General features: G+C 46.2%; 1 protein-coding gene across 1 annotated transcript in view; it reads left to right on the top strand.

Annotated features, from left to right (window-relative positions):
- LOC126109673 (uncharacterized) overlaps positions 1-12,378 on the top strand; it is a 320,193-nt gene that overhangs the window by 253,087 nt on the left and 54,728 nt on the right. The window contains exons 4-5 of the mRNA XM_049914724.1: positions 1,895-1,984; positions 10,621-10,865. Of these exons, the coding sequence (XP_049770681.1) occupies positions 1,895-1,984; positions 10,621-10,865 (335 nt within the window). The remainder of the gene's footprint in view (positions 1-1,894; positions 1,985-10,620; positions 10,866-12,378) is intronic.

A 12,378-nucleotide genomic window follows, 5' to 3' on the forward strand; every position in this document is an offset into this window, starting at 1 on the left:
ATGTTTTGAAGTTCAAATTCCTTGCTGCACTGCACTGCAACAAAAACGTCCGGGAAGGGCTGCGCGTGTGCTGTTTCACCAAGACAACGCATCCGCACATCGAGCTAACGTTACGCAACAGTTTCTTCGTGATAACAACTTTGAAGTGATCCCTCATGCTCCCTACTCACCTGACCTGGCTCCTAGTGACTTTTGGCTTTTTCCAACAATGAAAGACACTCTCCATGGCCGCACATTCACCAGCCGTGCTGCTATTGCCTCAGCGATTTTGCAGTGGTCAAAACAGACTCCTAAAGAAGCCTTCGCCGCTGCCATGGAATCATGGCGTCAGCGTTGTGAAAAATGTGTACGTGTGCAGGGCGATTACGTCGAGAAGTAACGCCAGTTTCATCGATTTCGAGTGAGTAGTTAATTAGAAAAAAAAAATCGGAGGCCTTCGAACTTGAATGCACCTCGTAGTTTGTGTATATCAGATTTATTACAGCGATGGATGGAAGTGTATATATATTAAGGATGGCTTGATGTTGGGCATCTTATTGTTTCTGAAGAAACTTACACTGATATTTGTACTTTTGAGGAGATTGGCTGATTTATTTGAGAGTCTTCCTACAAAAGGCGTACGTGCATATTTCTGTACCTCAGTCGGTAAGAACGGAACCCTTTTAGAATCACTTTGTGGTCCGTTTCCACTTCTGTGGTAACTGTTCGTTTTGTATTTCCCGTAAGAGTATTATAGTGTTTGTGAACATGGACGATCGTACACTTTTCCTCGTTTAAGATCTTTGTCCCGCCATCCATTTTTTTCAAATCTGGGAACAAATATTAATCCGAGGGATCCAAGTCTGGAGAATAGGGGGGGGGGGAGATGTGAAACGAGTTGGAATCCTATTTCCATTAATTTTGCGACAACAACTGCTGAGGTGTGTGCTTGCACATTGTCGGGATGGAAAACAACTTTTTTGCGGCACAATCACCGGCGTTTTTCTTGCAACTCGGTTTTCAAACGATCCAATTACGATGGATAATATGCACCTGTAATAGTTTTACCCTTTTCCAGATAGTCGATGAGGATTATCCCTTGCGAATCCCAAAAGACAGTCGCCATAACCTTTCTGGCCAAAGGAATGGTCTTCGCCTTTTTTGGTACACATTCTCCCTTGGTGAACCATTGTTTAGATTGTTGTTTGGTCTCAGAAGTATAGTAATGTATCCATGTTTCATCCACAGTGACGAAACGACGCTTAAAGTCCTGCGGATTCTTCCTGAACAACTGGAAATCATCCTTGAAACACTTCACACGATTCCGTTTTTCGTCAAGCGTGAACCCCATATTGCGGATAGCTTTGTCATGTCCAAATGTTTATGCAAAATTTTATGTACCCGTTCATTCGAGGTGCCCACAGCACTAGAAATCTCTCGCACCTTAACTCTTCAATCATCCATCACCATATCGTGGATTTTATCAATGATTTCTGGAGTCGTAACCTCCACAGGGCGTCCAGCATCACTTGTGCCCATATGGTCACTCTGGAACCACTTATAAACTGTTCTAATCGAAAGTGCAGAGTCACCATAATGTTTATCAAACTTCGCTTTAGTCTCGTGAGGCGTTTTGCCTTTCACAAAGTAATGTTTAATCACCACACGAAATTCTTCTTCGTCCATTTTTTTGACAATCACTCGACTTCCTTGATCCACACGAATGCCAAACACAAAGAAATAGACCAATATGACTGCAACTTGGTGTGCGTACTTTTCAAAGATGCTACTAACTAAGCACGGCCTCGATACGCGGCGGTGGTGCCATCTCTCGGACTTGTCGAACGCCCCTCGTATATTGCGCAAGCGTCAATATTCAGTGTACTGTGCAACTCACGCCGCCCTTGTTTTCCAGGCAAGACGTTCTCGGTGCTGAAGTCACACTCCGCCACCTACTCCGACGTGAACGGGGAGCGGCGCGCCCACTCGCAGACCGACGAGGAGGGTGAGTTGGCCGTTCTTTCTCGCTCGCTATACCGAGCTGCGACCACCACACCCAATTCTGCACCAGCCTCGTCCAAGACCACCGCCGTTTACCATGTACATGCGGTGAAGTGGCGGTTTTATGCTAATTTTGTGCTATCCGTGTAAATGTACACACATTAGTGTCTAGGAAGGTTCATACAACGTTGACTTGGTTTGTAACTGATAAGTATTACATAAAGAAACAGAAATATAAAACAACGAATTCAGAATGAAATTATCACTCCGATGTGGACTTTAACGCTGATATGAAACTTGCTGGCAGATTAAAGCTATGAGGACGGGTCGTGAGTTGTGCTTGGGCAACGTAGCGTGACTGATGCGGGTATATAAGTACCGACATATATAGGCAAGGTATTGGTGTCCTTCTGACGTGTGTGCGGAAACGTTAACGTGCTGTTATTCTTGTCTTAGCTGCCGTAGGACAAGCACCGGATCATCCATCGGATAAATGAAGGATGTGTGTCTGTCGAAAATCACCATTGTGAAATGGTACTTCACGATAAGGCGCGTCCCCATATGGAAAATGTCGTATCGCACAAGTGGGAGACACCCGAGCACCCGGCCTATAGTCCTAATCTGCCTCCATGCAATCATCACGCCTTCGGCCCATTAAAAACAAAATAATAAAAGCTTTCAAGGGCCGACGATTCCTGCCGGCCGGGGACGTGCAGCAAGCAGTTTACGAACCTCTTCACGCACTAGGATACGGTGTCCCACGAAACGGATATCTCCAACGTGGTGCATCGGCGAGATGATTGCCTCAGTCCTCACGGCGATTTTACCCGATTGGCGTACCTTCTCTGGACTGTACGCCCAATGAATGGTAACTTTTCGACCGCCTCTTATATTTGAAAAAAGGAACTGGAAAGACAGTCTATCTTTCCTGACTTACACCCATTCTCCTACAAGTGCCTCAGTTATTGACGAAACCATGTTGTCTTCAGTCCTGAGACTCGTTTGATGCAGCTCTCCATGCTACTCTATCCTGTGCAAGCTTCTTCGTCTCCCAGTACCTACATCCTTCTGAATCTGCTCAGTGTATTCATCTCTTGGTCTCCCTCTACGATTTTTACCCTCCACGCTGCCCTCCAGTACTAAATTGGTGATCCCTTGATGCCTCAGAGCATGTCCTGCCAACCAATCCCTTCTTCTAGTCAAGTTGTGCAACAAACTTCTCTTCTCCCCAATCCTATTCAATACTTCCTCATTAGTTATGTGATCTACCCATCTAAACTTCAGCATTTTACTGTAGCACTACATTTCGAAAGCTTCTATTCTCTTCTTGTCCAAACTATTTATCGTCCATGTTTCACTTCCATACATGGCTACACTCCATACAAATACTTTCAGAAACGACTTCCTGACACCTAAATCTATACTCGATGTTAACAAATTTCTCTTCTTCAGAAACGCTTTCCTTGCCATTGCCAGTCTACATTTTATATCCTCTCTACTTCGACCATCATCAGTTATTTTGCTCCCCAAATAGCAATACTCCTTTACTACTTTAAGTGTCTCATTTCCTAATCTAATTCCCTCAGCATCACCCGACTTAATTCGACTACATTCCATTATCTTCGTTTTGCTTTTGTTGACGTTCATCTTATATCCTCCTTTCAAGACACTGTCCATTCCGTTCAACTGCTCTTCCAAGTCCTTTGCTGTCTCTGACTAAACCTTAGGATGAAAAAACTGAAGAGAAATTTTCGTCGGTGACAGTGCAGGGAAGAAGAACGGTGTTGGCAAACGAGCTCCTTAGCGTACACATACGATTAGTGCTTGTGCAAAACCAAAACTGGCACAAGGCAATAGGGGTCTCCAATATTTTTTGGATTCGTACTTATACCCTGTAAGAAACCTGTAGTAATTTCTTCAGTTACTAAAAAAACAGCAAGTAATACAGTAAAGTGAAGCACAAAGTTGATTATTGAGATTCTGTCGACCCCATAAATGGGGTCGACAGAGGCGTCCGATCCCACGCGTCGGCTTTGACCCGTGACGTAAGGGTGTTGTCGTGTGTGACGTAATGACGGCGCGGAGTTTGGTTTGAGTGTGGCTGTCTCTAGTTCTGTTTTATCTTATTTTATTTACTTTTCTGATCTGTTCGTTCTATCTCGTGAGATTTTTTTAAAATTTAAAAACGCTTATTACTTATTTTAATTATCTGTTTCCTCCAATTTCTGTTTTAGTTTATTATATTTATCTTTCTGATCTGTTCGTTCTATCCCGGGAGATTTTTTTTAAAAAAAGACAAAAAACACTAATCAGCTACTGAAGCATCTTTACCTTCTATGGGTTGCAGGGGTTACGACCCCTGGGGAGGTGGGTGGGGTATTCATGCATGGTTGTCTTCACTTACACGTTGTAGCTACACAAGGCGTCTAAATTTGTTTATATTTAGTTTGCCCCCCCACCCAAAACACCCCATTTCCCACGCTTGTCCCGTTAGTGTCATTAGGCTTCTTGTGGAAAGTGTGTGTGTTTGTTTTTGTTTCCGCCATATTTGTGACGTCATGGGTCAAAGCAGACGGGCGGGATCGGACGCTTCCGTATTTCCCATAAATGAAGAAGTACTACCCGGAAGTTATAACTTGGCCTCTGACTAGCGGAGTAGAGCTCTTTTCTTTTTTTTTTTTTTTTGCGGGGGCGGAGCGGGATAAACTTTGCTTCCATGTACCGCAAGTACGCAGTGCAGGCAATAGGAAACTTTGCTTTGAGCTTCCAGAAGTTCCTGAAAACCGCCTCCCCTTTCCGAACTGGAGTGAGTGGTAACACGCGGTAAGGGCCAGCAACGGCAACACGACCCATTTTCGAAACAGTCACGCAACAAAACACATCCACTGCAAAGCTCAGCAACAAAGCAGTGTATACGGGCGCAGTTGTCAACGGGTGCCGGCCGTGGTGGCCAAGCGGTTAAAGGCGCTACAGTCTGGAACCGCGCGGCCGCTACGGTCGCAGGTTCGAATCCTGCCTCGGGCATGGATGTGTGTGATGTCCTTAGGTCAGTTATGTTTAAGTAGTTCTAAGTTCTACGGGACTGATGACCTTAGAAGTTAAGTCCCATAGTGCTCAGAGCCATTTTTTTTTGTCAACGGGTATCGGCAAATCCCTACGACACGAAGTCTCCCGACAGTTACCGATCTGATACACGGAGTCCGCGTGCGAAGTTACAGTAGCCTGACTTTACTGGTACTTCCTCTTTCTCAGATGCACTTATTTGGCTTTCAGCTACCTAGCTAATTAGCCGATTATATTATTATTAAATATGTTCTTAATTATATATTTGTATGTTATGTTTGCAATGAATTTTTTGATACATTTCAGTCTTTGTTTATTACATATTGTCACTGAAAATAGCGCAGACATACAGAATTTCTTATGTTGATGATAACTGGCACTCTTATCATGAGTTGATTATTGCAAATAAGTGACAAATAGGACTACATGCTAACACTGTGGTACACACACAAATTATGTTGACACTCGGGACAGTAGCTAATGAAGCGACCGTGAAGGCATTTCCCATTCCCATTCACTCTCATCAGCTACTGCGCCGCATGTCAACTTAGTTTGCGCGTATAGTAAACGAATCGCCAAATGCAAAAATTAGTTCAGATAATTTTTCTCGGTATCGCTTGATTAGTGTGGAAGTGTTTTTTAAGCTGTCAGACGGGCCTGTGACCGTTGTGGGCAGTGTAGGGGAATTCCGAGTCAGAGAATTGCGCTGTGAAGTTTGGCCTGCTAGCTGACGTAGCGGGAACAGCAGAGCAGTAATGGCGATGTACGTCTACCTGAGAAAACTTAGCTTCTGCTGAGATGTTCAGGACAACACGTGTCTCCACTTTGCATTCTTATAACTGATATTGTGTGTTGTCATGAAACTTTTTAAATGCCATGTTCTTGCAGGAATGAATAGTGACATCCTTAAAACGTTTCGTCCGCACATGTTTATTTTAAACATCATCATCATAAAGTCTATATGTCTGCGTTATTTTGAGTGACAATATGTAATTAACAAAGATTGAGAGTTATCGAAAATTCATGGAGAATTACTACCTGTTTTGTCACAGTGGTTACGAAGTGTGTCAAAGATAGATCTTACACCCCTGGAAATGGAAAAAAGAACACATTGACACCGGTGTGTCAGACCCACCATACTTGCTCCGGACACTGCGAGAGGGCTGTACAAGCAATGATCACACGCACGGCACAGCGGACACACCAGGAACCGCGGTGTTGGCCGTCGAATGGCGCTAGCTGCGCAGCATTTGTGCACCGCCGCCGTCAGTGTCAGCCAGTTTGCCGTGGCATACGGAGCTCCATCGCAGTCTTTAACACTGGTAGCATGCCGCGACAGCGTGGACGTGAACCGTATGTGCAGTTGACGGACTTTGAGCGAGGGCGTATAGTGGACATGCGGGAGGCCGGGTGGACGTACCGCCGAATTGCTCAACACGTGGGGCGTGAGGTCTCCACAGTACATCGATGTTGTCGCCAGTGGTCGGCGGAAGGTGCACGTGCCCGTCGACCTGGGACCGGACCGCAGCGACGCACGGATGCACGCCAAGACCGTAGGATCCTACGCAGTGCCGTAGGGGACCGCACCGCCACTTCCCAGCAAATTAGGGACACTGTTGCTCCTGGGGTATCGGCGAGGACCATTCGCAACCGTCTCCATGAAGCTGGGCTACGGTCCCGCACACCGTTAGGCCGTCTTCCGCTCACGCCCCAACATCGTGCAGCCCGCTTCCAGTGGTGTCGCGACAGGCGTGAATGGAGGGACGAATGGAGACGTGTCGTCTTCAGCGATGAGAGTCGCTTCTGCCTTGGTGCCAATGATGGTCGTATGCGTGTTTGGCGCCGTGCAGGTGAGCGCCACAATCAGGACTGCATACGACCGAGGCACACACGGCCAACACCCGGCATCATGGTGTGGGGAGCGATCTCCTACACTGGCCGTACACCACTGGTGATCGTCGAGGGGACACTGAATAGTGCACGGTACATCCAAACCGTCATCGAACCCATCGTTCTACCATTCCTAGACCGGCAAGGGAACTTGCTGTTCCAACAGGACAATGCACGTCCGCATGTATCCCGTGCCACCCAACGTGCTCTAGAAGGTGTAAGTCAACTACCCTGGCCAGCAAGATCTCCGGATCTTTCCCCCATTGAGCATGTTTGGGACTGGATGAAGCGTCGTCTCACGCGGTCTGCACGTCCAGCACGAACGCTGGTCCAACTGAGGCGCCAGGTGGAAATGGCATGGCAAGCCGTTCCACAGGACTACATCCAGCATCTCTACGATCGTCTCCGTGGGAGAATAGCAGCCTGCATTGCTGCGAAAGGTGGATATACACTGTACTAATGCCGACATTGTGCATGCTCTGTTGCCTGTGTCTATGTGCCTGTGGTTCTGTCAGTGTGATCATGTGATGTATCTGACCCCAGGAATGTGTCAATAAAGTTTCCCCTTCCTGGGACAATGAATTCACGGTGTTCTTATTTCAATTTCCAGGAGTGTATTTATGTGATACTACTTTTCGTTAACTGGATTCTTTATGGTTCCAGAATGTCCTGTTTTGTATTCTTTGATACACTGATACAACCAAGGTACAAAACAGATCCCACCCTCCTCTACACCTTGCAACAGTAAAGCGTGCACACAGTCGAAATGTAGGTGTAAAGTATATTTCGTTCACAACATACTGAGGCAAGAGCAAGCTTTGCCCAACGCCTCCTGGCTCAGTGGTACTATGAGGGGAACAAACCTCCCTTTCGTCGTACAGTGCTGACACAGCACAGTAAGACAATCACTTCCACATGGGTATTGTACTGTAAGATACCCATTGTTGGCAGCAAGCAGTAGCCTTCTACATCTACATGGATACTCTGCAAATCACGTTTTTCTGTGCGAACCCTGATTTCTCTTATTTTATCGTGATGATCACTTCTCCCTATGTAGATGGGTGCCAACAGTATGTTTTCGCAATCGGAGGAGAAAGTTGGTGATTGGAATATCGTGAGAAGATTCCGTCGCAACGAAAAACGCCTTTCTTTTAATGATGTCCAGCACAAATCCTGTATCATTTCTGTGACACTCTCTCCCATATTTCGCGATAGTACAAATCGTGCTGCCTTTCTTTGAACTTGTTCGATGTACTCCATCAGTCCTCTCTGGTAAAGATCCCACACCGCGCAGTAGTATTCTAAGAGAGGACGGACAAGTGTAGTGTAGGTAGTCTCCTTAGTAGATCGGTCGTATTTTTCAAATGTCCTGCCAATAAAACGCAGTCTTTGGTTAGCCTTCCCCACAACATTTTCTATATGTTCCTTCCTATTTAAGTTGTTGATAATTGTAATACCTAGGTATTTAGTTGAATTTACTGCTTTTATATTAGACTGATTTATCGTGTAACCGAAGTTTAACGAGTTCCTTTTAGCACTCATGTGGATGACCTCACACTTTTCGTTATTCAGGATCAACTGCCACTTTTCACACCACTCAGATATCGTTTCTAAATCGTTTTGCTGTTTGTTTTGATCTTTTGATGACTTTATTAGTCGATAAACGACAGCGTCATCTGCAAACAACAGAAGAGGGCTGCTCAGATTGTGTCCAAAATCGTTTATATAGATAAGGAACAGCAAAGGGCCTATAACACTACCTTGGGGAACGCCACAAATCACTTCTGTTATACACGGTGACTTTCCGTGAATTACTACCTCTCTGACAGGAAATGGCAAATCCAGTCACATAACTGAGACGATATTCCACAAGCACGAAATTTTACTACGAACCGCTTCTGTGGTACAATGTCAAAAGCCTTCCAGAAATGCAGGAATCGGTCTGAAATCCCTTGTCAATGGCACTCAGCACTTCATGTGAATAACGAGCTAGTTGTGTTTCACAGGAACTATGTTTTGTAAACCCATGTTGACTATGTGTCAATAGACCGTTTCCTTCGAGGTAATTGATAACGTTCGAACACAATATGCACTACTGGCCATTAAAATTGCTACATCAAGAAGAAATGCAGATGATAAACGGGTATTCATTGAACAAATATACTAGAACTGACATGTGATTGCATTTTCACGCAATTTGGGTGCATAGAGCCTGAGAAATCAGTACCCAGAACAACCACCTCTGGCCGCAATAACGGCCTTGAGTCAAACAGAGCTTGGATGGCGTGTACAGGTACAGCTGCCCATGCAGCTTCAACACTATACCACAGTTCCTCAAGAGTAGTGACTGGCGTATTGTGATGAGCCAGTTGCTCGGCCACCATTGACCAGGCCTTTTCAATTGGTGAGAGATCTGGAGAATAAGCTGGTCAGAGCAGCAATCTAACATTTTCTGTATCCAGAAGAGACCGTACAGGACCTGCAACATGCGGTCGTGCATTATCCTGCTGAAATGTAGGGTTTCGCAGGGATCGAAAGGAGGGTAGAGCGACGGGTCGCAACACATCTGAAATGTAACGTCCACTGTTCAAAGTGCCGTCAGTGCTAACAAGAGGTGACCGAGACGTATAACCAATGGCACCCCATACCATCACGCCGGGTGATACGCCAGTATGGCGATGACGGATACACGTTTTCCAATGTGCGTTCACCGCCAAACATGGATGCGACCATCACGATGCTGTAAACAGAACCTGGATTCATCCGAAAAAATGACGTTTTGTCATTCGTGCACTCAGGTTTGTCGTTGAGTACACCATCGCAGGCGCTCCTGTCTGTCATGCAGCGTCAGGGGTAACCGCAGCCACGGTCTCCGAGCTGATAGTCCATGCTGCTGCAAACGTCGTCGAACTGTTCGTGCAGATGGTTGTTGTCTTGCAGACGTCCCCATCTGTTGAGCGAGAGATCGAGACTTCGCTGCACGATCCGTTACAGCCATACGGATAAGATGCCTGTCATCTCGGCTGCTAGTGATACGAGGCCGTTGGGATCCAGCACGGCATTCCGTATTACCCACCTGAACCCACCGATTCCATATTCTGCTAACAGTCATTGGATATCGACCAATGCGAGCAGCAATGTCGCAATAGGCTACAATCCGACCTTTATCAAAGTCGGAAACGTGATGGTACGCATTTCTCCTCGTTACACGAGGCATCAAACAACGTTTCACGAGGCAACGCCGGTCAGCTACCGTTTGTGTATGAGAAATCGCTTGGAAACTTTCTTCATGGCAGCACGTTGTAGGTGTCGTCACCAGCGCCAACCTTACGTGAATGCTCCGAAAAGCTAATCGTTTGCGTATCAGAGCATCTTGTTCCTGTCGGTTAAATTTCGCGTCTGTAGCACGTCATCTTAGTGGTGTAGCAATTTTAATGGCCAGTAGTGTATGTTCTAAAATCCTGCTGCATATCGACGTTAATAATATGGGCCTGTAATTTAGTGGATTACTCCTACTACCTTTCTTGGATACTGGTGTGACCTGTGCAACTTTCCAGTCTTTGGGTACGGGTCTTTCCTACCGACCCAAAACTAGGGAGTATGGTTCAGGACGTTGTGAACAAACGGTACAGTAGATGAGCAGGTGAGTAGCCAATTCAACTAGGCTAAGTGTTGTTCTGTGTCCAGCGCGTGAAGACGGGCGCGTGGTGGCGCACCTGAGCAAGACGTCAGAAGGGGAGGCGGCGGTGGGGGCGACACCCTCCACGCGGACGCGCGTCGAGCTGAGCCTGCCGCAGCTGGGCGTGCACGCAGTCGCCGGGGATTCCCCCCAGCAGCAGCCGCGCCAGCCGGGGAATAACCAGGAGGCGGCGCGGGCTGCGGCCGCCGCCATGCCGCCACAGCAGCGCCGACGGGCGCCCCCAGAGACCGCGGTGAGTACCACTGTCCGCTGCCGGAGGTGGGTCAGCTCTAGTTAGCTAATCGGGTTAACTGGGGTTTCAAGTCAACCAGAGTTAGTAGCAGTCTAACTCAATTTGCGTTCACGCGGCGGGCGGGGGCCGCCACTGTGGATGAGGACCTCCCGAGAGGTTGGAGTTTACCGCCATCGCGCCGACCGAACCCGAGTTGGACCTAGTCGGATCTATGCTCACATAACGGGACTTCACTCACTGTGATTTTTAAAACTGCAGTACCTTACTTTTGTTGTTGTGGTCTTTAGTCCTGAGACTGGTTTGATGCAGCTCTCCATGCTACTCTATCCTGTGCAAGCTTCTTCATCTCCTAGTACCTACTGCAACCTACATCCTTCATGAATCTGCTTCGTGTATTCATCTCTTGGCCTCCCTCTTCGACTTTTACCCTCCGCGCTGCCCTCCAATACTAAATTGGTGATCCCTTGATGCCTCAGAACATGTCCTACCAACCGATACTTTCTTCTAGCCAGGTTGTGCCACAAATATCTCTTCTCCATAATTCTATTCAATACCTCCTCATTAGTTATGTGATCTACCCATCTAATCTTCAGCATTCTTCTGCAGCACCACATTTTGAAAGCTTCTATTCTCTTCTCGTCCACGTTTCACTTCCATACATGGTTACACTCCATACAAATACTTTGAGAAACGACTTCCTGACACTTAAATCTATACTCGATGTTAACAAATTTCTCTTCTTCAGAAACACACTCCTTGCCATTGCCAGTCTACATTTTATATCCACTCTTCTTCGACCATCATCAGTTATTTTTCTCCCCACATAGCCAAACTCCATTACTACTTTAAGTGTCTCATTTCCTAATCTAATTGCTCAATATCACCCGATTTAATTCGACTACATTCCATTATCCTCATTTTGCTTTTGTTGATTTTCATCTTCTATGCTCCTTTCACGACACTGTCCATTCCGTTCAATTGCTCTTCCAAGTCCTTTGCTGTGTCTGACAGAATTACTATGTCATCGGCCAACCTTAGTTTTATTTCTTCTCCATGGATTTTAATACCGACTCCCAATTTTCTTTTGTTTCCTTTACTGCTTGCTCAATACACAGATTGAATAGCATCGGGGAGAGGCTACAACCCTGTCTCACTCCCTTCCCAACCACTGCTTCCCTTTCATGTCCCTCCACCCTTATAACTGCCATCTGGTTTCTGTACAAATTGTAAATAGCCTTTCGCTCCCAGTATTTTACCCCTGCCACCTTTAGAATTTGTAAGAGAGTATTCCAGTCAACATTGTCAAAAGCTTTCTCTAAGTCTACAAATGCTAGAAACGTAGCTTTGCCTTTCCTTAATCTTTCTTCTAAGATAAGTCGTAGGGTCAGTATTGCCTCACGTGTTCCAATATTTCTACGGAATCCAAACTGATCTTCGCTGAGGTCGGCTTCTACTAGTTTTTCCATTCGTCTGCAAAGAACTACTATGTTTCATATTCGTGAAGCGTTTGATA

The sequence above is a fragment of the Schistocerca cancellata genome, chromosome 12 (genome assembly GCF_023864275.1).
Source record: "Schistocerca cancellata isolate TAMUIC-IGC-003103 chromosome 12, iqSchCanc2.1, whole genome shotgun sequence".
NCBI classification, from domain to species: Eukaryota; Metazoa; Arthropoda; class Insecta; order Orthoptera; family Acrididae; genus Schistocerca; species Schistocerca cancellata.